General features: G+C 44.6%; 1 protein-coding gene across 2 annotated transcripts in view; it reads right to left on the bottom strand.

The window, feature by feature from the left end:
- The window catches only part of SF3B3 (splicing factor 3b subunit 3), a 49,233-nt gene extending 24,651 nt beyond the window's left edge, over positions 1-24,582 (bottom strand). The window contains exons 1-10 of one of the 2 annotated variants that reach the window (XM_068128942.2): positions 24,495-24,582; positions 15,983-16,086; positions 13,975-14,130; positions 11,775-11,945; positions 10,756-10,928; positions 9,350-9,491; positions 8,162-8,274; positions 7,809-7,946; positions 3,681-3,784; positions 238-403 (exon numbers count right to left, since the gene is read on the bottom strand). In XM_068128942.2, the coding sequence (XP_067985043.1) occupies positions 238-403; positions 3,681-3,784; positions 7,809-7,946; positions 8,162-8,274; positions 9,350-9,491; positions 10,756-10,928; positions 11,775-11,945; positions 13,975-14,130; positions 15,983-16,052 (1,233 nt within the window). In that variant the 5' untranslated portion in view covers positions 16,053-16,086; positions 24,495-24,582. The remainder of the gene's footprint in view (positions 1-237; positions 404-3,680; positions 3,785-7,808; positions 7,947-8,161; positions 8,275-9,349; positions 9,492-10,755; positions 10,929-11,774; positions 11,946-13,974; positions 14,131-15,982; positions 16,087-24,494) is intronic. The other variant, XM_078784458.1, reaches the window with a different exon arrangement.
- Between the last annotated feature and the right edge of the window lie 1,215 nt (positions 24,583-25,797).

Raw genomic sequence — 25,797 nt, 5'->3', positions numbered from 1 at the left:
AAACAGATTTTTCAAACCACGATACAATTTTTCACCATACCACGCCCTCCATTATTCCCCTGCCAAGCCCTGAACCACCCACCATCTGTCATCCTCCGCTCATATTCCTCAATTCAACCTACCATATCCCATCTCTAATTCACAATTAATTTTCCCAAATAGGTATTTGAATACTTACGCCAGCACAATTCTCAGGATGAAATATATATAATAGCCAGCAAGACATGAAGAGCTCACCTGGCATGTCATGATAGGAGACAGGCTGTCCAGCTCATCCACCAGCACCAGGTTCCGGAGAGGGCGAATCTGGAAAAAGAAGGTATCTCCCTCTTCCAGTGGCATGGCAGAAGAGAACTCTGGCTCGTCCTCATTGTCCCCGAGGTGAGCAATCTGGTACAGGTAGCTGGATTTTCCACAGCTCAACATCAGCGGTACTCACTTAGGCAGGCAAACAGGCTATTCACAACTCTCTCATTCACATAGCCATTTCTGCAATTTGGTGAAGTGCATTTGCACTGCTTTTTAAACAAAATACTTGAGTGCAGTGACACAAAAGCCAAGCACAAATGATCAAAATAAAGACTGCAGAATATGGCCAAAAGAGGTGGAATAAATAAAGAAATAAAGAATAAGAATCCTGCACTGTCGGGGAATCGTTCAACTCAAAGTGACTATCTTACATGAATGAATGGATAAATGAACAAACAAATAAACAAACAAGAAAGACGTCATACAGGGCACAATACCTGCGAAATCACCAAAACAAATTTTACCTTAAAAATAATTAGTGGTTGAAATCAGTGACCTGATATGCAAATCCTCTTCAAATTTTTGAAATATTGTGCTATACAGATTGGTTTTCCAAGATGGCGCCCATACCACATGACCTATGACATCATAAGTCAATCAGATGAAAATGGAGAATTTTAGAAACTTGACTGAAGTTGTTGACCTATTGACCTCAAAAACAAAAGACTTCTTGCTTACAACCAACTCTACCATAAGGTGCAGTTTCGTCAAGATTCGGCTTGTTCCTGTCACCTAACAAACTCATCTGAACCTCGTTTTGTCACAACTCATCCACAACTTTTTGAAATATCATGCTACAGTCACGTGAAAAAGAATGGTGAAAATTCTCGTGAACCGAGAATGAAGGGGTGGAGGTTGAAAGAGGTGACAGTGAGGGAGGCATTAAAAGAGAGGCTGAGTATGGTAGAGGATGATGTGGTTGAGCTTGAAGGTGGTTGGATGTCAATGAAAGATAGTCTGTTGGGAGCCGTTGGGTGAGGTATGTGGATGGACAAAAGGACCACCGAGGCACTCGGAAACATGGTGGTGGGATGATGAAGTTGGAAAGAAGATGGACGAGAAGAGGAAGAAGTTCAAGGAGTGGCAGAAGGCGAAGGGTATGGGGGCAGAAAAGGCAGAGCATGAAAGTTATAGGCAGCCAAGAAGGCTGCAAAGAAAGAGGTAGCAAAGGCACAGGAGGCATGGAGGAAAATTTTCGGAGAACGCTTGAATTTGGAAGAGGGTCAGAGAGCGTTATTCAGGATTGCAAAGCAGATAGCGAAAGAGAGATGTGATGTGATGGGGGTGAGTTGCTTGAAGGATGAAGTGGGACAAATCGTTGTGGACCCAGATGGAATTAAAGGAAGATGGAAGAGATATATGGAAATACTGTTGCATGCAGAGAATGAATGGGATGGCAACATAGAGAGTAACCCAGTTTTAGGACCGGCAGAGAAGATAACCGAGAAGGAAGATGAGGAAGCGATAAAAGCAATGAAGAGTAGAAAAGCGGGAGGGCCGACGGGAGTTGTGGGAGATATGTTGAAGGCAGCAGGAAATTGGGGTGTGAAGAGAATGACAGAGTTCTGCAATCTGGTGGTGAAAGAAGGCCGCATTCCAGTGAATTGGGACCTGAGTACCCTCGTCCCTCCATACAAGGAGAAAGGTGACCCTCTGGACTGTGGCTCGTATCGAGCGATAAAGTTATTGGAGCATGGAATGAAGGTATTGGAGAGGGTGTTGGAGAGGAGGATAAGGAAGAAAGCGAAGATTGATGAAATGCAGTTTGGATTTATGCCAGGAAGAGGAACGACAGACGCGCTTTTTATTGTGAGGCAGTTGCAGGAGAAGTACATGGAGAAGAGGAGGAAGTTGTTTCTTGGGTTTGATGATCTGGAGAAAGCATTCGATAGGGTTCCACGTGAAGTCGTGACATGGGCATTGAGGAAGTTAGGAGTGGAGGAATGGTTGATCAGAGTAGTGATGACATTGTACAAAAGAGCGCGCACAGCTGGAAGGACGAAGGACGGGAACAGTGGTGAGTTTGAGGTGAAGGTGGGAGTGCATCAGGGGTCGGTACTAAGTCCACTGCTATTTGTAGCTGTGATGGAGGTGCTGGCTTGGAACGTAAAGGAGGGTTTACCGTGGGTGTTGTTGTATGCAGATGATCTGGTGTTGATTGCAGAAAGTATGGATGGACTGAAGGAGAAGATGAACAAGTGGAAGGAATGTATGGAGACAAAAGGTCTGAAGGTGAATATCGGAAAAACGAAGGTGATGGCAAGTGGTAAAGCATGTGGTGAGGTGGAAAGAACTGGGAAGTGGCCGTGTGCTGTGTGCAGGAAGGGTGTCCGAGTGAATTCCATTCAATGTACAATGTGCGCTGAGTGGGTTGATCAAAAATGTAGTGGTTTGAGAGGGTCATTAACCAGTGTGGCAGCTACATTCAAGTGTAAGGTGTGCAGAGAGGGAGCTGCACATGGAGGAAATGTTTAGTTGAATCTTGGAGACAGCGTGAAGCTGGAAGGTGTGAAAACATTTTGTTACCTAGGAGACATGCTGAATGGAGAAGGTGGATCAGACTCGGCAATGGTTGCAAGAGTGAGATGTGCATGGAAGAAGTTTCGGGAACTGAGTGGCGTGCTGACGAGGAGGGGAGTGTCGTTGAAGCTGAAGGGAAGGTACTTACTTTTTCCACATGCGAAATTTGCATTTATGTTTATTTAAATTATACAATGGACTACAAAATGTAAATGTTTCATGATATTTGTTATATTATATCACCTTTATCTATCAATATTGTTGAAATGAAGATCAAATAGCTGTGTTGAAACATGTTGAAAAAGTCAAAACTTTACATGGGGTGTACTTACTTTTTCACGTGATTGTATATATCATTTTTAGCCCCATCTCTCATTGGTGAAGAATCACTTAAAATATTAAAAAATTATGGTATCTGGATTCGGATCTTTACCAAATCGAATCGATGCATCTTTGTCACATTCCCAAACGTCCATAACGTTTTGAGATATCGTGCTCCATGTAGTTTTTGGCCCTATCTTTCAATGGTGAAGAATCACCCTGAAAATTCTAGGATCTGGATTCTGGATATTAACCAAAATCTAATCATTTCATCCTTGTCACACAACCAACCGCTCCACCAAATTGTCAGAATCCGTCCACAACTTTTTGAGATATCCTGTTCACAGACAAATGGACAAATAGGAGAGAAAAAATAACCATGGTCCAGCTTCTGTGGCAGAGGTAACAAACATAAACTAGTCGGTCAATTAATAAATCTTCACCTGCATCCATTGAAGTCAATAATTAGTTTATTGCTATTAAGTCAGTGAGTTAGGGGAGAAATTGCACAAAATCACCATTCAACTTACTGATTTCCAAACTCAGATGCCACGAAGAGGAAGCCCGTTTTGAGCACACACATTGCCGTGGCCACCGCCACTGTGTCAAAGTACTTCAGTCTAATTTCTATCACCTGTGCAAACAAACACAACAAAAAATAAACATAAAATAGCCAAGAAGAGATCTTCACATGACAAACACATCGTAAAACTTACCATATTTTGAGGCAGCAAAAAATAATTATTACTATTTGGACAAGGCCGATTATACCTGACACATCAATTACCCTGCAACCCGTGTCTGCAGAACACGTTTTTTGGGGGGTTTGTGTCAAGTGCTGTCGCGTTTGCTGAGAAAACAAATTAAACTAGAGCTTCCAGGGAAGCAGAACTCAACTGAACTGACTAAAAAAAAATGAATGATCGTTTTAAGGCCATTTTCCCCGCTAGAGCAGGGGTTAGCCTTGCGGGCCCCATGACAATCATGGTTCCCTGTTTGAGGCAATGTTTTTTATGGCCGGATGCCCTTCCTGATGCAAAACCCTTGGTCACGCTCTTACGATGCGCAGGGATACGGTGGACCTATTCTAAACCCGGGTACACACCGTGATCATTCATCCCAGCAAGCTGGTACTCAATTTGCCGACCTCGGAAGGATGACAGGCTGAGTCAACCCCCCTGGCGTTAATTCAGCGATCGATCGGGATTCGAACCCAGGATCCTATGATCCCAAGCCGGCACCCTAACCGCTAAGCCAACACCACGCTGGACAACTTTAAAGTAGGTCAGTTGTCTGTACTAGATTTGACTTAAGATAGCAACCTACCTTGTGTGGTAAGAGTCTCACACACCAAATTTGATCAAAAGCCATAAATATTTGTGGACGTTGAAGTGTTAACGTCGTTTCGGAGCTGAAAACAATATGGCGGCTTATGGCGGCCATTTTGTGACGGGTCGGGTTGGAATGCAATTGCAACCTACCTTGTGTGGTAAGGGTTAATCTTTCTAAGTTTGATCAAAATCTGTTAATATTTGTGGACGCTAGATTGTTAACGTCGTTTTCATGACCAAAAACAAAATGGTCGCCTAAGTCCGCTATTTTTCAATGGATCGGGCTGAAATGTAATACCAACCTGGTCCTTGGGGTGAGGATGCTGCATGTCAAGTTTGATCAGAATCCGTTGATATTTGTGGCCGCTGGAGTGTTAACGTCGAAAAGTTAACGGACGACAGACGACAGACGACAGACGACAGACAGTTCAGTATGTGATGAACTCAACTGGACCGTAGTCCAGTTGAGTTAAAAACGAATAAAAGTAAAAAAGTGAAGGGAAAGGAAAAATAAAAGGTGATCACCTCGGAGGATGACGTTCCATAACATGGTCAAGAATGCTTGTGGACGCCCATTACTGGTTTACTATTATTTCAGCCAAACTCCAATGGTATCTGCCCAAATTCAGAGATTTGTCTCAATGACTTGCCCTGCCCACACCAAAAGCCTTCATCAGACGTTGCCAAATGCCACAAAAATAATAATAGTTTGGAGAAAAAAGAATTCATATTTTTCAGCCCACAATTCAGACCAACTCAAATGTTGGCACAAAACCCAAAGATGGTCGATGTATTTTTGGGAAAGGTCAAGAAAAGAAAGAAGAAGAAAGGAAGAAAGAAGAAAGAAAGAAGAAAGGAGGGTCAAGGTATAACACTATACTATGCATACACTATAATATAGTATTAATCCTCCCAGCTTGGTAAAGCAGTATAAAGTGCAGTTCACGGCCCATATCAGCCGAAACTGCGCGATCTGTGAGCAGTAATGCCCATCTGCCAAACGAGAACATTATGCTTGTCTTAACACCTGACCAACCATGAGATAGGCTTGCAGTCCGGTGGAACACACCAAAACAACGCCTTCCTACCCGATAAAAGCACTATGGCATTAAAGGCCATGAGCACATGCGTACCGCTTCACTTCCTGCCCCGATAGCTTCAGCAGCACAAACGAGTCTATTTTAAAGGCTGAGGATTTAAGGTCACAAGTAAAATGATCATGGAGTCGTCAACAATGGTTTCGCACTTGTTGGAGCTCACCAGGACGACACACCACATAATTGTTGACCTGTGACTGTGACTGTGCAACCTAGTCAGCTTCATACTGTGTTAATCCTCCAAGCTTGGCAAAAGCAGCAAAGCACAATTCATGTCCCATAACAGCTGGAGCTACCCGATCTGTGAGCAGTAATGTCCATCTGCCATGGTGGGCAAGCTAACATCTGCCTATGTACGTCTTCATTTACAGCAGTCATGTAAATGCAGGGAAGCCCTGCGATTGGCGAGGACTTGGACCAATCCACGACGCGAGTCGTCCCCATCAGAACTTAATGGTGTCCCCACTACACGACTCAATGGCTCTGAGGAAGAGAACTAGTTTGTTCTCGAAACGTCAGGTTTTTAATAAAGAATTTGAAGTTCTTTTAATGCATAGTGTGCTATTTCTTTCTTTTACCAGTATACAATATACATATATACACTACATGGCAAAAAGTATGCGGACACCCCTTCAAATTCGTGGATTCGGCTGTTTCAGCCACACCCATTGCTGACAGGTACATATAATCAAGCACACAGCCATGCAATCTCCATAGACAAATATTGGCAGTGGAATGGGTCGTACTGAAGAGCTCAGTGACTTTCAATGTGGCACCGTCATATGATGCCACCTTTACAACAAGTCAGTTCGTCAAATTTCTGCCCTGCTAGAGCTGCCCCGGTCAACTGTAAGTGCTGTTATTGTGAAGTGGAAATGTCTAGGAGCAACAACAGCTCAGCCACAAAGTGGTAGGCCACACAAGCTCACAGAATGGGACCGCTGAGTGCTGAAGCGCGTAAAATCATCTGTCCTCGGTTGCAACACTCACTACCGAGTACCAAACTGCCTCTGGAAGCAACTTCAGCATAACAAGTGTTTGTCGGGAGCTTCATGAAATGGGTGTTCATGGCCGAGCAGCCGCACACAAGCCTGAGATCACCATGTGCAATGCCAGGCGTCGGCTGGAGTGGTGTAAAGCTCGCCGCCATTGGACTCTGGAGCAGTGGAAATGCGTTCTCTGGAGTGATAATCACGCTTCACCATCTGGCAGTCCGACGGACAAACCCGGGTTTGTCAGATGCCAGGAGAAAACTACCTGCCCGAATGCATAGTGCCAACTGTAAAGTTCGGTGGAGGAGGAATAATGGTCTGCGGCTGTTTTTCATGGTTCGGGCTTGGCCCCTTAGTTCCAGTGAAGGGAAATCTTAACGCTTCAGCATACAATGACATTCTAGATGATTGCATGTTTCCAACTTTGTGGCAACAGTTTGGGGAAGGCCCTTTCCTGTGTCAGCATGACAATGCCCCCATGCACAAAGCGAGGTCCATACAGAAATGGTTTGTCAAGATCGGTGTGGAAGAACTTGACTGGCCGGCACAGAGCCCTGACCTCAACCCCAAACACCTTTGGGATAAATTGGAACGCCGACTGTGAGCCTGGCCTAATCGCCCAACATCAGTGCCCGACCTCACTAATGCTCTTGTGGCTGAATGGAAGCAAATCCCCGCAGCAATGTTCCAACATCTAGTGGAAAGCCTTCCCAGAAGAGTGGAGGCTGTTATAGCAGCAAAGGGGTGAACAACTCCATATTAATGCCCATGATTTTGGAATGAGATGTTCGACGAGCACATACGCGTGTGATGTTCGGGTGTCCACATACTTTTGGCCATGTAGTGTGTGTGTGTGTGTGTGTGTGTGTGTGTGTGTGTGTGTGTGTGTGTGTGTGTGTGTGTGTGTGTGTGTGTGTGTGTGTGTGTGTGTGTGTGTGTGTGTGTGTGTGTGTGTGTGTGTATGTATGTATGTATGTATGTATGTGTATATATATATATATATATATATATATATATATATATATATATATATATATATATATATACATATATATATATATTTCACTCAGTGAATGATGTTCAATCAAATTATGTTCAAAACAAATGTGGAAAAAAACCTATGTAAACACTTCATCTCATCCCTGCTTTTTTGTTTTAAAAATAAAACATCATATGAGCAGTGAAGCTCACACAAAAATGAATTAGCTATCAACGTGAGGTGAAAAAAAAAAACTCACCATATCTTCATCACTCTCTAGCGTGACCTTGAAAATGTCACCCTGCTCTGTCTGGGCGAGGAAGAAGAACATAGACTTGGTCTTGTGCGTGGCAGAACAAACGAAGACCATACCACGCTCAGGGTCATCCAAATCATTCTGAAACAAAAAAAACAAAAAAGTCCTCAAGTCAAGAGATCACCTTTTCAAAAATAGAAAGCAAGTAAATAAGCTTCAGCAGGTTCTATTTGAAAACACAAGAGGCCCAACAATTCCATTGCAATAAATCAATCTCGTACTTTACCAATAATAAACATAGTTTGTCTAAGTTACAGGTAAATATCCACAGAGACAAAGCTCGAGTCAACACCAACCCTCCTTCTTGGGATAGGGCATCTGATGTCTGGCTGGTCTCCAAAGTTCTTGTAAGTTATGTAATTCTCTGAACAGATGAGTACACCGCTGGGTCCATCCGAGCCACCCGGCACTGCAAAATGTGATCAAACAAAAGCATTTGCCTCTCAGTCAACACTCAGCAAGACATGTCAACAACATAGCATCACAAGCTAGAACTCTGAATAACTGGAATGGCACCCTTCAATGTTGCGCCGTCGACCGATACGCATCCGCCCACATTATTACATCATTATACATACTTGGACCTCTTCGGCTGTTCTTAAATATCACATTTTTACCTGACATGACCTCTCACCTTTTTACCTGACATGGCTTAAATCTAATCAATTCATCTTTGCATCATAATACACTACTCACAATAAGTTAGGAATATTGGCAGGTTCTTCGGTGTGGTTGATTTTGTGTATTAATTATGTTGAAAAAAGTTGTTGGTCCTAATTCTATGGTTATTAATGAGTGAAAAAACACAACATTCTTGATTTCAATACCATAACCCTAACCCCTATAAAAAGAATAAACTCACTCCCACAATATCCCTAACTTATTGTGAGTAGTGTATATACTTCTTCAACTTGGGTCAGAATCCAATCACTGGGTCACAAGTTAGTGCAGTAACAGAATTTTTACTGAACAGGACCTCTGACCTTTAACCTCTTAATGCCATAATCTAATCGTATTTGCATCATTATAAATACTTGTACCAAGTTCGACTTAGATCCCTTCAGTCATTCTTTAGTTATCACGGTAACGAAAAACTATCACAGACAGATGGACAACCCGAAAACACGCCTCTGGCAACTTCTAACAAAAAAACGTTTGTGGAGAGCTGGGCAGATTACAACTTTAGCTGTCATCCAGTATCCAAATGACGAATTTAGATGATTTATAGACAAACTTAATCAAGCAAAAACAAAATCTCAAAACAAGATAAATTATGGATAAATCATGATATATATTATGGATATATATCCATGCATGAAAAAGGTCAATTATCAAGCTTCATCATGGCTGGCAGGGGGCTTTGGTCACGCAGAACAAGGTGAAGCCAAAATATCAAAAAATAAAAATAACTTCCAAAGGGGCACGCAAGTGATCACAAAAAAATAAATAAATAAAACGATTTTTGAGAAGTGAAAATTGCGCACCAGAGATCAAGAAGTTCCCATGTTCCTCCAGAGGCTCACTGTACTTGCGTACCACGTGATTGAGACCAAGGTCTAACTCGTAAAAAGTAAGGGTCTGCTGTGTGTTTGCCACCGCCTCACCTGTAGGATCGTTATCTACTTCCTGCACAGACAGCACAGTTATAGCTTTTCTCACAGAATGACCCAGTCACAGCACAGGTCATTATATTATTTGTACACTCAACAAGTCAGATTGCTCAAAACTCATAACTATTGGCATGCAAGGAAGGATACTAGATAGAGCAGTGAACCAATGTTTCCTTTCAAGTTTTATGACATTTTTAAGCTCCTTGCATTCTCTGATGGAAAGACAAATTGATGTTGAAAGAAAAACAAGAACATGCTGACAATACCATTCAAGCCACGATAACCTGCACTTTAGGAAAAAAAGAAACCTAGAATGGCACTCGGTAGAGCGCATACCTCTGCCAGGCTGATTAGTTTACATTTTGTATCCCATCGATAGGCGGGATCTGCATCTGTACCTGGACCAAAATCTAATCCGCTCGTTATTGTCAACTACGCAACTCATCCACCAAGTTTCGTCAAAACTGGTCCAAAACGATTTGAAATATCGTAATATATATCGTTTTTGGCCCCATCTCTCAAAGGTGAAGAATCCCTTTGGAAATTAAAAAAATTCTCAAATCCAAATCCAGATTCGGACGTTCACTAAAATCGAATAAATTCTTCCTCGTCACACCCAACCTATCGAACAAGTTTCGTCCGTATCAATCCATAACTTTTTGAGACATCATGCTATATATCGTTTTAGCCCCATCACTCAATGGTGAAGAGCCCTGGTGCCCTGGTGTAGCCCTGGTGTTGGGCTAGCGGCTAGGGTGCCAGCTTAGGATCCAAGGATCCTGGGTTTGAATCCCGGTCGATCGCTGAATTAACGCCAGGGGGGTTGACTCAGCCTGTCATCCTTCCGGCAAATTGAGTACCAGTTCACTGGTAATTCCCTGCTTGTCGTAAAAGGCGACATAAAAGGGTTGGCGGCAGGAAGGGCATCCGGCCGTAAAACATTGCTTCAAAAAGGGGACCAAAAAACAACAACAACCACGGTTCCCGAAAAAGGCCAACCCCCGCTTTGCGGGGAAAATGGCCTCTAAAGGTGGTTATTTTTTACTCAATGGTGAAGAATCAATTAAAATTATTATATCTGGATCCGAATTTGGATCTCCACCAAAATTGAATCAATTAATCGTTGGCACACACAAAACGTGTCCACCAAATTTTGTCGGAATCTGTCCACAACTCTGAGATATCCTGCGCACAGATGGAAACAAGCAAACAGACAGACAGGGGTGAAAACATAACCTCCGTCCACCTTTGGTGGGCTGAGGTAATAAGATAGGCCAAACCTCATAATCCATCTCAAGACAAGCGAACATGGGGTTCTCAAAGCCCACATCAACACCGACGACATGGTAGACAAGCGTGTTGGCCTTGTGTGCCTCCAAAGGAGAGGAAATGGTGAGGCGTGCTGCAGCATCGCGATTCAAGATGTACACCAGTTTCTGCTTTTCCACTGCCCCTGCACATGCAGATATGGAAAGTGAACAAATGATGGTCAAATACACAGTGATAGGACGTACAAAATGCAAAAGCAAAGGCAAAACAAGCGTGCAGGTTTGTGACAGCAATGATAGTTGAATTTTACCCGAGAAATTCCAACAAACGTATTTAACAAAATAAAATTTAACTTCAATATTTGGTCCAGCAAAAACTTCCAAAGGGATCAAAGTAGAGTGAAAAACATCAACTGACCCTTGGTGAACATATATCACAAAGAAACATTTCAACATACAATGAAAAAAAAAATTATTTCAATAAGTTAGACACAATGTGGTCAGAAGAGGTTAAATTTGAAAGAGAATACAGTTTAAAAAGAGCATTTTACAATTCAACTTTTATCCACACAACTAATGTCACAACTACAGATTTTTTTTTCTATACAAAGTCAAGGCGCTTGTAAGAGCAACAAATAAAACACAAAGACGTAAACAGAAAACACGCAACATATAATAAAGGGAGTGGGAGACAAGAGGGGGAGAGAGAGGAAAGGACAGCAACAGTCAAGAACAGGAACATCAGGAGATCTGTGGAAGACAGAGGGCTGGGAGAGGGAGTGGGGGTACACGGAATAAAACAAATGGACACTACTAGGACTTTCAGGGAAAAAAAACAGAATTTGAAAAAGGTGAATTTGGGGTGCATTAAAGGGGGTAGAAAAGATCAAGGTTTTGGCTGGGGGAAGATACATCTGTTCCAATACAAATAGATTAATTCAGGTTGGCAGGAAAACAACAACGATGAAATCCCATTCATGGTTTCACAAATGGTAGCAAGATGCAATTGATTACACCTTATACAAGCTCACCAATCATGACAGCACGACCCTTTGGATCCACAGCCAGGTACTGTCCCGGTACAATGCGCCGGCATCCACTCTTGCCAAAAGTCTCCTGATGGATCTTATCAAAGGCATTCTTAGATGGCTGATATTCCAAGATGACAATCCGTCCAGAATCCGTGCCAACAACAACATAATCTGGAAACACAAGGTTCAAACGAAAAGTCAACCCTCAACTAATACACTTGTCAAAGCATAATGTTCTCTAAGATCAAAAATTGAAGGGAAGATTAAATTTGTATCCAAAGAATTGGGCAACTGGATTTTTTTTAGAAGCTACATATGCAGCTGGCCAAGTTCATTCACTATATATTACCAGTAACAAATAGTTCGGCAATAAACACCAACAAATGACTCTTTACACCTTGAAAAAAAAAATGGTGCACCCACAAAGTTTGGAGAAATGGACCCTTGGCTGATACTCTGCATCCAGTTATTGATCATCTCCCACAATGTTATTACACAATGGCTGGGTTAAACATCTTAACATCACAGCTTTCGACCACATTACAAGTCAGCAGCCAAGCGTGGGGAGAAAGTCAAAATGTAAAATTCCATGAAGCTTAGGGTGTTTCATATTATAGGTTTAAAATTAAAATATGACATTTTTGTTGACTTTGCTCATGCCCTCATTCCTATTTATATGCAAAGGTTGTCTGCCAATTTTGAGAAAGATCAGGTAATATTTAGAGGTTGCACAGTCTGCACACTTTTGAAATTTTACTCCAGTTCATTTAAGAAAAAGAAGATTTATTTGCAAAATAAAAATTAATAAGACATCGAAAGAATTGTAAAACATTGAACATAACACAATGAAATGAATATAAGCAGTGTGTGCAATGCAGTGTGTGTGCAATGTGTGTGCAATGCAATGAATATAATCAGTGCAGACTGTAAGTGTGCAACCTCTAAATATTATTCAATTTGTCTAAAATTTGGCATACGGGTCACTTAGATGAATAGAACCAAGGGGACGAGAAAAGTGACACGAAAATAGCAACTTCAGAAAATTGAAACACCCTAATGAAGCTATTACATTTTTTTCGGCAAATACTATACAATCCATCATGTAATGTAATGGATTTCGACATAAATAACATAAACAATCTCATGTATGTAACTAGACTGACACTCGGTAGGGCGCAAAACTCCGCCAGGCTGCACCCAAATTCTAACCAGCTTGTTCTTATCACCGAACAAATTCATCCCCCAAGTTTTGACACAACTCGTAGATAACTTTTTTTAATATGTTATTTATCGCTTTTAGCATGATTTTTCAATGGTGAAGAATCACTTAAAAATTAAATTAATCTCGGATCCAAATCCATATTCAGATCTTCACCAAAATCGAATCGATTCGTCCTCGTCACACGCAACCTCTCCACCAAGTTTTGTCAAAATCCCTCCACAACTTTTTGAGATATTGTGCTATATATTGATTTTAGCCCTATCACTCAATAGTGTAGAATCACTTCCAAAATTCTCTGATCCGGATCCGAGATTCAAATCTTCACCAAAATCGAATCATTTCGTCCTCGTCACATGCAACCTCTCCACCAAGTTTCGTACAAATCCGTCTGCAACTTTTTGAGATATCCTGCTATTTATCGTTTTTGTCCCTATGAACGTTTTTGTCCCTATTTCCCGGTGTGTATCCCGGTTTAGAATAAGTACACCGTATCCCTGCGCATCGTAAGAGGCGACCAAGGGTTGGCGTCAGGAAGGGCATCCGGCCATAAAAACATTGCTTCAAACAGGGAACCATGATTGTCATGGGGCCTGCAAGGCTAACCCCCGCTCTAGCGGGGAAAATGGCCTTAAAACGATCATTCATTCATTCATTCCCTATCTGCCAATGGTGAAGAATCACTTAAAAAATTCTACTAGTCGGATCCGGATCCGGATCTTCACCAAAATCTAATCATTTTGTCCGTGTCACATACGCTACCTCTCCGCCAAACTTTGTCGAGTCCGTTCACAAACAAACGGACAGACAAATGGACAGACAAACAGACAGGGGTGAAAACGTAATCTCCATCCACCTTTGGTGGCAGAGGCAATGAATGCTCATGGAACTCCTCCATAAGGATGTCAGAACCTAAATTAATCATTGATGGGCACACTGCAGGTTTTGACCAACAATACTCACAGCCTACTAAAAGTTTACCTTTTGTGCCACCAGTGAGGCGGAAGGCCATCAAGGAACGCACGACGCCAAAGACCTCCACTGTGAGCAACGTATGCACCTTTCCTGTGTTGGGGTCGGGCCTGAGTAGCTCGATGATCTTGCCGTGAGCGATGACTATTTCCTGCTGTTTGGTGCCTGAGTGAATAACAAGACATGTTATTCTAGCAGCAATTTACACATGTTACATGGTACATGTAGTATCATTTAGTGAAAATATATTCGTATTTCATTACAAAGCAGCAATTTCTTTCCCCTTTAAAATGAAACTAGTGATGCTTTGATATACATGTAGTTTTTAAAAATGCCAATGCTGAGGAAGAAAGTAGTAACTGTCGTGGCGAGATAAACAAACGTCACAAGAGCAACAGATAAATGCATTTCAAGCTGACATGTATGTACATTGTACATAATATGATTGCTTTTATGTTTTTTTTAATCAAATTTTAAATTTTAAAGGGATATCACCATAGGACAGTGTCACTTTAAGGAGGAATTAATGGGGATATTCGAAAAACTAGAGGCTAAGTCGTTGACGCACCATCGCAAATCCCCACGCTTCCCACCTAAAGCAAGGTTGAAAGATGGCGAAAACCTCCACCAGGAATGACCCAATATAAACTTTTGAGTTAAAAAAGAAATTCCCGTTTTGACCCATGACCCCAAATCCCCCACCCCCTGGGACATGAACCAAAAATCGTTACATATTTCATGCCCCCCCCCCGCCCCCCCCAATGCTGATTGCATATGCAAAGTTTCATTAAATTATTTTTAATGTGCCTGTAATTGCATTTTCTGGTATTTGACCTTTTCAAGGGGGCGAGGCCAAAAATAATACTGCTCTTACACCTTGGTGCAATGTGATGATCAAACTACCAAGTTCAGTGAATGTCCACACAAACGTTTAAGAGGAGATAGTGTGACAGTCAGAGCAGATTACAACACCGCCCTCCCCCCTCGTTTTTTTCAAAACACGTGGGGATAAAAATAAATGTAAGAACCAAGATGCCACACCAGCCGCTTCAACTTTAATGCCAAATCTTCCCCATTCTTCCCTGCTGCCCGGATTCGTCAGGGCAACACGGTCACGGTCAGAGTGCCGATCAGTCCCCATGGACTGGCCCTTTCCCTCTTGTGTCTGTCTCTCTGTCTCTCTCTCTCTCTAACTCTCTTACCCTCTCGTGGTTCTGACTTCGTGAAGGTGGGGTACACCATCCTGGAGGTGGGGGATCTCCGAGTCGCTCCTGGGTGATTGATTGGCTGTCTCAGTGCGACGGGCTTGTTTCGAGAGAACTGTCTGTGTCTATACAACAAATGCAAATGGAGTTGCAGGAAGTAGATCAAGACGTAGGTGGGGCAGTCAAAAGGTCAGGTGAAACATTTCAATGTAGCTTGGACTATGGACTGTTCCATTTCAATGTCCGCGGAACTTGGAAAAGTGCACGTTGTTCAGTGATGGTGAGTGCACCAGCTACAGTTCATGGTGAGATATTGGCTCCATTATTGTTTCGCACGAATTAATGCCATGTGGTAGATCCTGCTGAAAAGTCTTTTTACATCAAATAACAGAACAAGTCCAATTGGAACGGAGGAATAGTTGTCGAGGAATAGTTGTCGAGGAATAGTCGTCGAGGAATAGTCGTCGAGGAATGGTCGTCGAGGAATGGTCGTCGAGGAATGGTCGTCGAGGAATGGTCGTCGAGGAATGGTCGTCGAGGAATGGTCGTCGAGGAATAGTCGTCGAGGAATAGTCGTCGAGGAATAGTCGTCGAGGAATAGTTGTCGTCACTTTAGCCTGATAACAGGGATGACCAGTAACCACAATGAAATTCCAGGCCAAATCAAGGACATTTGTAAACACAAGCTGTTTTTCACTCACATTGCCAACAAACACAAACAGTCATGATTTGATGTTACCACAATTTACACAGCAAACAACTCAAGATGACACTGAAATGAGTTTATCATTCAATAAAGAGCAGATTCAAACCTGAAAAGTTTCCATGTATAGCATGAGTGATAGCACTGGCACGCTGCAGGGTAATGTTGTATAGAAACATGGTGTCACATTGACTTCAAGCCAACTCCACGACACTGCAACCAGGAACAAGTCGTCAAAAAAAAAACATTTTCAGTATTATTCACTCGACGAGGTTATTCTTAATCAAAACGTTCGCATCTGTAATTACCGCAGCAGATAAATTTTTCATTCATACATGTATATACATTTTACAACAACCTGACAAGGAAGAGCGTTAGCATTCACTGTCACCGTTAGCATTCACTGTCACCGCCTGTCAGCACCTGTAGTGTTACTGCAACTGCAAAGCCAATATTTTGACGTCCTTGGCAGATTTACCAGTTGAACTCCAGAAATAGAACATAAACCATCCAGAGAAGCATTTCGGTCTATTGGCCCATCATCAGCATGGAGCAGTGCTCCTCCTCCGCCAAGTTGAGCCAGCTTGCCATCTCCGTTGTCACTTTTGAAACCTTGAACTCATTACTTGCTATCGTCATCGTGCGCAAAGCGTCTGTGTTGAAAAATGTCGGAAGAGTTTCTTGGCCAGGGCTCCAATCCTGGAGGGGTCGCCACTCTGATGCAGGAATTTTCAATTTGACCAGGATACTGGGAATAGTTCACCTAGTCTTGGCAAAGGAAACTGTCGGGATCTTTAACTTCTGCCAATTAATACTGGCAGATGACACATTTTATGACTTGTGTGCTCAATGTCGAGTGCATGGATGTGCATGTTGGATACAACTTTACGCAAACGCACAGTTAGAGTCTTTCTAGGGACAACCATTATTCAAAGAAAGATGTAGGGATGGTTTTAGATGATCATTTCTTGTGACCATCCCGACATTCTTTTTGGAGTACCATCGCTATATCCTTTTGCATTTTTACCTCCACTCACCGAAGGTGGATGGACGTTATGTTTTCAACCCTGTCTGTTTGTTTGTGTGCAGGATATCTCAAGAAGTTGTGGATAGATTCGGAAGAAAAAAAAATCAAAAAAAAAACTTTGGTGGACGGATTGAGTGTCACATAAGTCTTAATAATTGATTCAATTTTGGTGAAGATCCGAATCCGGATACGAGAAACTTTTAAATGTTTAAGTGATTTTTCACCATGACCATCAATTCAGAGATCGGGCCAAAATATACAAACAACAAACAACATGCATTTTAAGGCCATTTTCCCTGCTAGAGCGGGGGTTAGCCTTGCGGTCCCCATGACAATCTCCTCCATTTTGCCCTATTTTCTGCATCTCTCCTTGTTAACCCCCTTGCCCGCATTTCTTCTTCCACCATCTTTAGCCAAGTCTTTCTCGGTCTTCCCCGTCCTCTACTTCCTTCTACATACATTTCCATCACTCTTCTCAACCAGTCACTTTCATCCTTCCTCAACACATGACCAAACCATCTCAACCTGTTCCTCTTCACAGCATCAATCACAGGCTCTATTCCCATCATCTTTCGCAATTCATCATTTGTCTTCCTCTCTCTCAACGATACTCCGCACATACACTGAACCATTCGCATTTCCACCCTTTCCAGCCTTCGTTGCTGCTCTACATTCATGACCCATGTCTCGCTCCCATAAATCATAACACTTCTCACACATGCAGCATACACCTTTCCCTTCAGCTTCAACGACACTCCCCTCCTCATCAGCACACCACTCGGTTCCCGAAACTTCTTCCATGCACATCTCACTCTAGCAACCGTTGCCGTGTCTGATCCACCTTCTCCATTCAGCATGTCTCCGAGGTAGCAAAATGTTTTCACACCTTCCAGCTTCACGCTGTCTCCAAGATCCAACTCAACATTTCCTCCATCTGCAGCTCCCTCTGTGCACACCTTACATATTGTTGCGGATATGGGATTTACATCCATCCATATCCGCTTGTAAATATTCCCCTATTTCCTCATCCTTCCCAACTATCCCCAATCCCCCATTCCCTAGTCCCATTTTCTGTAAACAACACTCTGTAGACCCGACCTTCCCCTATTTCCCCCATTAAATGTCGCATCCAGGTCCACCACATCTCACGTAGACAACTATAGGACATCTTGCTAGTTATTCTTAGTCTATGTCAGTTAAGGACTCGTTTCCATTAATTCTGACTCTTCGTTGCACCAGAATGTGATTGTATGGCACCGTTAGAAAGTTTAGGACCTCCCAATACCTCCCCGCAGCTCTTCCTCATGGAACAACAACACCAACAACAACAACAGCGGCGGCGGCGCGGGGAGTGTGCGTCCTCACTCCGGCTTGGTTAGCCGCCATTGAACATGTGCTCCGACGGGGTTACCACGCAGGGGCTCGCTGTCAGCTCCTCGTCAAGGGCGGAGCCCGGTAACCCCCCGCACCCAATAGGAGCGGCGGACCGATCCCATCTGGGGCGGGGCCAACGAGCCGAGGGCGTGTCACTCCCCGCTGAGCATGCGCAGGAAGAGGGAGGTGACGTCAGATGTGCCCCCAGCTTGGAGAGAGAAGACGCCACCTCCGAGCGCTGAAATACCTCCCCGCATCTCTGGACCGGACCGTGTTGATTCTGCCCCTGAGCCAAGGTGCACCTTGTGCTATCGACTGCCTGTCCTTGCTTGCCATCAATCCCCGTGTAAGTCAGTCTTGTCCCGTTTGTCTGTGGTCTGTCGGGGATAGATAAGACTGTGTTTAAGTGCCCATCTTTCTGTGCTTTACCTCTTACCGTGTAATCTACCCGTTTCTGCATCACCAATTATATCCTCCTCCGGAGGTCTTGAGAACTGTACCCCTTGTGTCGTTGCATTAATCCCAGCCGTTGTGTCCTTTCCTTCATTGATTTAGCGTAGCGCGATTCGGCCAACGTTCGAGTGGAATCGGGCGGGATAGGGTTCTAATCGGGTAAACTGTGCGAACACGGCGGCCATTCCGCTCGGCCCATCATAACATCTTAAGTCGTGTCCGTAACAATATGAATGTAGCTGCCACACTGGTTAATGACCCTCTCAGACCACTACATTTTTGATGAACCCACTCAGCGCACATTGTACATTGAATTGAGTTCACTCCGACACCCTTCCTGCACACAGCACATGGCCACTTCCCAGTTCTTTCCACCTCACCACATGCTTTACCACTTGCCATCACCTTCGTCTTTCCTATATTCACCTTCAGACCTTTTGTCTCCATTATTCCTTCCACTTGTTCATCTTTTCCTTCAGTCCATCCATACTTTCCGCAATCAACACCAGATCATCTGCATACAACAACTCCCATGGTAAACCCTCCTTTACGTTCTGAGCCAGCACCTCCATCACAGCTACAAATAGTAGTGGACTTAGTACCGACCCCTGATGCACTCCCACCTTCACCTCAAACTCACCACTATTCCCGTCCTTCGTCCTTACAGCTGTGCGCGCTCTTTTGAACATTGCCATCACTATTCTGATCAACCATTCCTCCACTTATAACTTCCTCAATGCCCATGTCAATACTTCGTGTGGAACCCTATCGAATGCTTTCTCCAGATCAACAAACCCAAGAACCAACTTCTTCCTCTTCTCCATGTACTTCTCCTGCAACTGCCTCACAATAAAGAGCGCGTCTGTCGTTCCTCTTCCTGGCATAAATCCAAACTGCATTTCGTCGATCTTCACCTTCTTCCTTATCCTCCTCTCCAACATCCTTTCCAATAACTTCATTCCATGCTCCAATAACTTTATCGCCCGGTACGAGCCACACTCCAGACGGTCACCTTTCCCCTTGTATAGAGGGACGAGGGTACTCAGTTCCCAATCCACTGGAATGCGGCCTTCTTTCACCACCAGATTACAGGTCTCTGTCATTCTCTTCACACCCCAACTTCCTGCTGCCTTCAACATATCTCCCACAACTCCCGTCGGCCCTCCCAATTTTCTACTCTTCATTGCTTTTATCGCTTCCTCAACTTCCTTCACAGTTATCTTCTCTGCCGGTCCTAAAACTGGGTTACTCTCTATGTTGCCATCCCATTCATTCTCTGTATTCAACAGCATTTCCATACATCTTTTCCATCTTCCTTTAATTCCATCTGGGTCCACAACGATTTGTCCCACTTCATCCTTCAAGCAACTCACCCCCATCACACCTCTCTTTCGCTATCTGCTTTGCAATCCTGAATACCGCTCTCTGACCCTCTTCCGAATCCAAGCGTTCTCCGAACATTTTCCTACATGCCTCCTTTGCTCCCTCCGAACTTTGCTACCTCTTTCTTGGCAGCCTTCTTGGCTGCCTTATAACTTTCATGCTCTGCTTTTTCTGCTCCCATACCCTTCGCCTTATGCCAGTCCTTGAACTTCTTCCTCTTCTCGTCAATCCTCTTTCCAACTTCATCATCCCACCACCATGTTTCCGAGTGCCTCGGTGGTCCTTTTGTCCATCCACATACCTCAATAACGGCTCCCAACAGACTATCTTTCATTGACATCCAACTACGTTCAAGCTCAACCACATCATCCTCTACCCTATTCAGCCTCTCTTTTAATGCCTCCCTTACTGTCACCTCTTTCAACCTCCACACCTTCATTCTCGGTTGGTACTAGACCTGCCGAGCTCTCCTCGCACCCTTCACCCTTATGTCGCAGACAACCAAGTGGTGCTGTGAAACAGCCTCCTCCCGGAGGTGCCCCCTATCTCGCCTACGCACCATCAGGTAGTCAACGGTTGTCGTCAACCCACCTGACGTGTATGTAACAAGCTTATTATCCCCTTTCTGGAACTGAGTGTTACAAATCAACAAATCAGCTCCATCAGCAAACTCCAAAATCCTTTCACCTTCTCCATTTCTCAAACCATATCCGTAACCCCCATGAACTCCCGCAAAACCATCCATACTCCTTCCCACATGTCCATTTAGGTTTCCTCCTACCACAACAACTTCCTCATCTTTCACGTTTTCCATCAGCCTCTCTATCGCACACCAGAACTTGTCCTTCTCTTCATCGCTCCGACCAACCTGCGGAGCATATGTTCACCAAGATGACGTTCACCAAGAGCTTTCCGATCATCATTTTCACCATCATCAACCTATCACTCACTCTAGTCACACTCACCACACTGTCTACAAACTCCTCAGAAAACAGGACACCAACACCATTCACGCCCTCCAGGCACCTTGCCACACAAACTTGTATTTCTGTCCCTGCCGACCCTTCACCATTCTCACACCACTTCCCTTCCATCTCGTCTCTTGCACACAACATATGTCCACTCTTCTTCTGACCAATACTTCCACCACTTCTCCTGATCTCCCTGTCATTGTCCCTACATTCCATGTCCCAAACCTCAGAAACCGATCTCCACTTCGGGCTGTACCCTGCCCATTTGTATTTGTGATTGTCATGGTTCTCTTTTGTGAGGCAATGTTTTTTTTTTATGGCCGGATGCCCTTCCTGACGCCAACCCTCTTTGTCGCCTCTTACGACACGCAGGGATACGGTGTACCTATTCTAACCAGGGTACACACCGGGCACATGAGCAATAGTTTATGGGGTTATGGCGGTGCAAACCAAGCCAGTGAGGGTTTGGATAATTGTATAGGGAAATAGCTGACCATAGGTAACTTTACAATTAGGTAGTGACATTGTACATGTAGTGGGGACGTAGAATAGGTTAGATGGATGTTAATGACGTGGGATGTGCAATAGTATAAGGGAAGACGGGAAGCACTAAGTTAGAGGAAAAACCAGGTAGATCAGATGATGCAGTGTGTTTGTGGTGTGGTTTATTGAATGAGGCATTGCGTATGGAAGTTCTTGCTGGTGAGCATATTGAAATGAGGAATTGAGAGGCAATGCTCGTGAATGGTGCAGTGTGTGTGAAGGAGGTGATTGAGCAGCGTATGGTGAAAAGTGCGATTGTGAGTTGTATTGAGCGAATAGTCCTGGAGGGAAGATGGGTGCACGTGCCACCAGGTGTATGGGCACAGGTGTGCAAGCAAAGCACAGGTGAATGGAGAATGGTTGAAAGGAATAGATGGTCTGGAGTGAATGGAGCATTGAGCATGGAGTGTATGGAGAATGGTTGTGTGAAATAGCTAGTATGGAATAGAGTATGGAATGGATGGTGTAGAGTGAGTAGTGTGGAATATGTGGAGTGTAGTGGTTGGTGCGAAAGGAGTGGATGGGGAAGATGGACCCCCTTTCACGAGTACCGAGGGAGGGTAGTTTAAAAGTAGGTAGAGGGAGTAGGTAAATTGTGGTTGGATATTGGCATCTGTGGTGCATGTGGTAGAATTGTGTTTGGATGAGTGCATTAGTGAAGTGGAAATGGCTGGGCGTGTGGCCTGTTAGTGTGTGTGTGGTTAAATGGGCACTCCGCCACTGTCAGGATGTCGGCCAGGTGAGGCCGCAGGTGGGCTCTGGGAGCCAGTAGAGTTGCTCAGTGGGGCCCAAGGATCCGGAGGACGGACCCGGGTAGCCCAGTGCCAGAGAGGGCACCGAGTGGGGAGAGCGCCAGAGGGCCTTCCCCAGGTAGATAGGTTAGGGTAAGGAGCAGGTAAGCTCGGATGCAACTACAGTGGCGGAGGTGTGCAGGTGAGTCGACCTGCTGGTGAGCCACACGACCCAGCCCTGAAATTGTGCAAAGGCAGAGGGAGTTGAATCGGGGGAGTGAGACCCCAAATTGGTGAGCACCACAGTTTGGTCAATGGGAGTTCGGTTCTTAGAACCACATAGTGCAAGATGGCCAATGGTTTTGCAGGGAAAGACCCAGGTAGAGTAAAAATGTTAAAGTCATTTAGAGGTATAGTTAGGATTGAAATCCCTTCGCACCATATGCAGCCACTCACCTGAGATGACGATATGACTCCACACCATGGTTGTTTTTTTTTTTGTTGTTGCAAATGTTTTGGAATGGTGAGAAGTCAGAGAGGGACGTGATCCGGCAGAAGAGAGAGTTGAGTGAGAGGGTTCAAGAGTTGCAAGAGGGAGATGCGTGAGGAGACGGAGCATCCCAATCCCATCGCTATATACAACGTCCGCTCGCGGTGAACGATATGCGCTCGCTGCCTGCCAGGGTTTTCCCGCCACGACGCGAGTCGACTCCTGGAGTCGGACCTCGACGCCTACCGTCTGCCTGGGCCTTCTCATCCCTTATTCCAGTCATTCCTGCCTGCTATTCCCTTGTTGTGTAAGTCTGTTTGTCTGTCCTGTTTGTTTGTCCTGGGGTAATATAAGACTGCTTAAGGCTGCCCTGTGTCTTCTTCTTCTTCTTCTGTATATTACTTTCGTTTCTTCTTTGGTTTTGTACATAATTAATAAATGTCTGGTATTCCTTACTTTGGCTTCTTCTTTCCCCCGATCGCTTTAGTCCCTTCTTCCCATTGAGAACCTGTGGCACGATTTGGCCAACCACAATAGTCGGGTTTAGTCCTTTGTTAATGGCTCTAGCTGCGGATTTCTAAACCGCTCGGCAAATACCATCTTGTCCGTGGTTCGAGCGGTACTTGTCTCCCTGCTTTGCGGAGGGATTGGTAAAGGTATTCGGGAGAACACCTTGACCAATAACCCTGGCCAATTTCACCCCACAAAAGAGCGTTACAAGTACCAGGACCGGTCGGACGGCCAGCTTAACAGGACAAGGGGGTTACCCCCCCCCCCCCCCCTTGCTAACGGGAGTGCCGTCCCCCGGATCCATAACAATTGGTTAATTTTGGTGAAGATCCGAATCCGGATACGAGAAACTTTTAAATGTTTAAGAGATTTTTCACCATGACCATCAATTCAGAGATGGGGCCAAAATATACAAACAACACAACAACATGCACTTTAAGGCCATTTTCCCTGCTAGAGTGGGGGTTAGCCTTGCGGTCCCCATGACAATCTCCTCCATTTTGCCCTATTTTCTGCATCTCCCCTTGTTAACCCCCTTGCCCGCATTTCTTCTTCCACCATCTTTTTGGGGCCAAAATATATTGTACGATATTTCAAAAAGTTGTGGACAAGGCAAGACAAAACTAGGTGGACGAGTTGGTTAGGTGACAAGAACAAGGCGATTCAATTTTGGTTTAGGTGCGAATCCAGATCCGTCCCATCAATGGATACAAAACGTCAAATGTTCAGCCAGGTGGAGGTACGCTCTGTACCGAGTGCCATTCTGGATTAGAACGTTTTTGTTACTTATATAATATAATGTGTAATTTTATTATTTATGAAGAACATACAGCGCTCACACACTAATTACCGAAACGTCGGAGCAACAATACAACCGAAAATCAGCAAATTACTTCCAAGCGCAGGAATAAAACAGATCAAATGGCTTCAATCGCTTTTTCCAAACTAGGTTGCGTCAGAGCCTAACACGTAGGCCTGTGTGAGGGGCACAAAAAATCGAAAGCAAAAAACATCATCACCGACATTTCTCCAAAGGCAATGCAAACATCACACAACATCCTCGCCGGCACACATATCCGCACGAAAGGTGAAGACTAAGAGAAAATAAACAGGCTGATGACACTGGATTGCCCACTCACCAAGCCATGCAACAATTAAGTCAAACCCGCTTAATGCCCAAAACCAAAAAGCCGATTCGCCTATCTTACTTTTACAACTTATAGCAATGGGAGTATTCTCACATTAAAAAGGTGTATATTTCCTAAAGCACTGATAATAAACTATTAAATATCATAAACTCTGGAGAATATGTCAAGAAAGAGGGAAGAAGGTAAGAGAATCAGAAAAATATCGAAGTAGCACATGCTCACTATACTGTCGTGGCCACACATACCGCACAACGGAGGAAAGAAGACGCGTATTCACAAATAAAAACAAAATCAAATTATAATGACAGCTGCAGCCTATAGGGAACTGTGTATCTCCACTGGTGTGTTGCTAATACACGCGTTATCAAAACATAACTCGCTTGGGTAAAATGAACAGCTCATTATTACCGATTTGGCACCATTAAATAAAAAAGTATATGTGTGTGTCAGTATTGGTATCACCATCGACAGTTTCCTAAAATTGGCCATTGTGGCGCGCACAAGGGACAATAATTCCGCGCACCAGTGGGTGGCGCGCGCGCGAGCGTCCAGGCGGGGAACTGAAATGCATGCCCCGCCTTTCGGCCGATCGGCCACGCCCAGGGGCAAGGCGTGGCCTCGGGAGATATATGCGGGCTCGAAGCTCGAGCCCGCCCAGTGCTGAAGTGCGAGCTCTGAATAAATACTCTTGTTGTATCAACGCGTCGTGGCCTACGTCTCTGGCAATCGAGTCGTGTGTGCACAGCACCACACTGGTGACCCCGATTGGTTCAGCCGTTGCTGACCCCCGAACGCGCCATGGCTACCAACGCCGTCGCAATCAAACTCCCAGAGTTTTGGGAAGCGCAAGCCGACGTTTGGTTTGTGCAGGCCGAGGCCCAATTCCAGCTCCGGGGCATCACGGCGGACGACACCATGTACTATCACGTGGTCGCCGCCTCGGGCCCGGCACTGCCGCCCGAGTCGTGTCCATCCTTCGGCGCCCGCCGGTCGACCACAAGTACGAGGCGCTCAAACGTCTCCTCCTCGCCACGTTCGGGCTCACAGAGATCGAACGTGCCGACCGCCTCCTTGACCTTCCCGCCCTCGGCGACACATGACCATCCGTCCGGATGGATTTCATGCTGTCTCTGCTTGGAGACCAGCGCCCGGATTTCTTGTTCCGCGCACTTTTCCTCCGCCAGCTACCGATACAGGTGTGCCTCGCGCTGGCCGGTTCCAACATCACGGAACCCCGCGCCCTGGCCGGAGAGGCCGACAAGTTTTTTGCGGCCTGCGACACGCGGTCGGTTTA

The sequence above is a fragment of the Myxine glutinosa genome, chromosome 9 (assembly GCF_964187855.1).
Source record: "Myxine glutinosa chromosome 9, kmMyxGlut1.1, whole genome shotgun sequence".
NCBI lineage: Eukaryota > Metazoa > Chordata > Myxini > Myxiniformes > Myxinidae > Myxine > Myxine glutinosa.
Note: the sequence above shows the minus strand (reverse complement) of the source record. Positions and strands in the feature narration are given on the sequence as shown.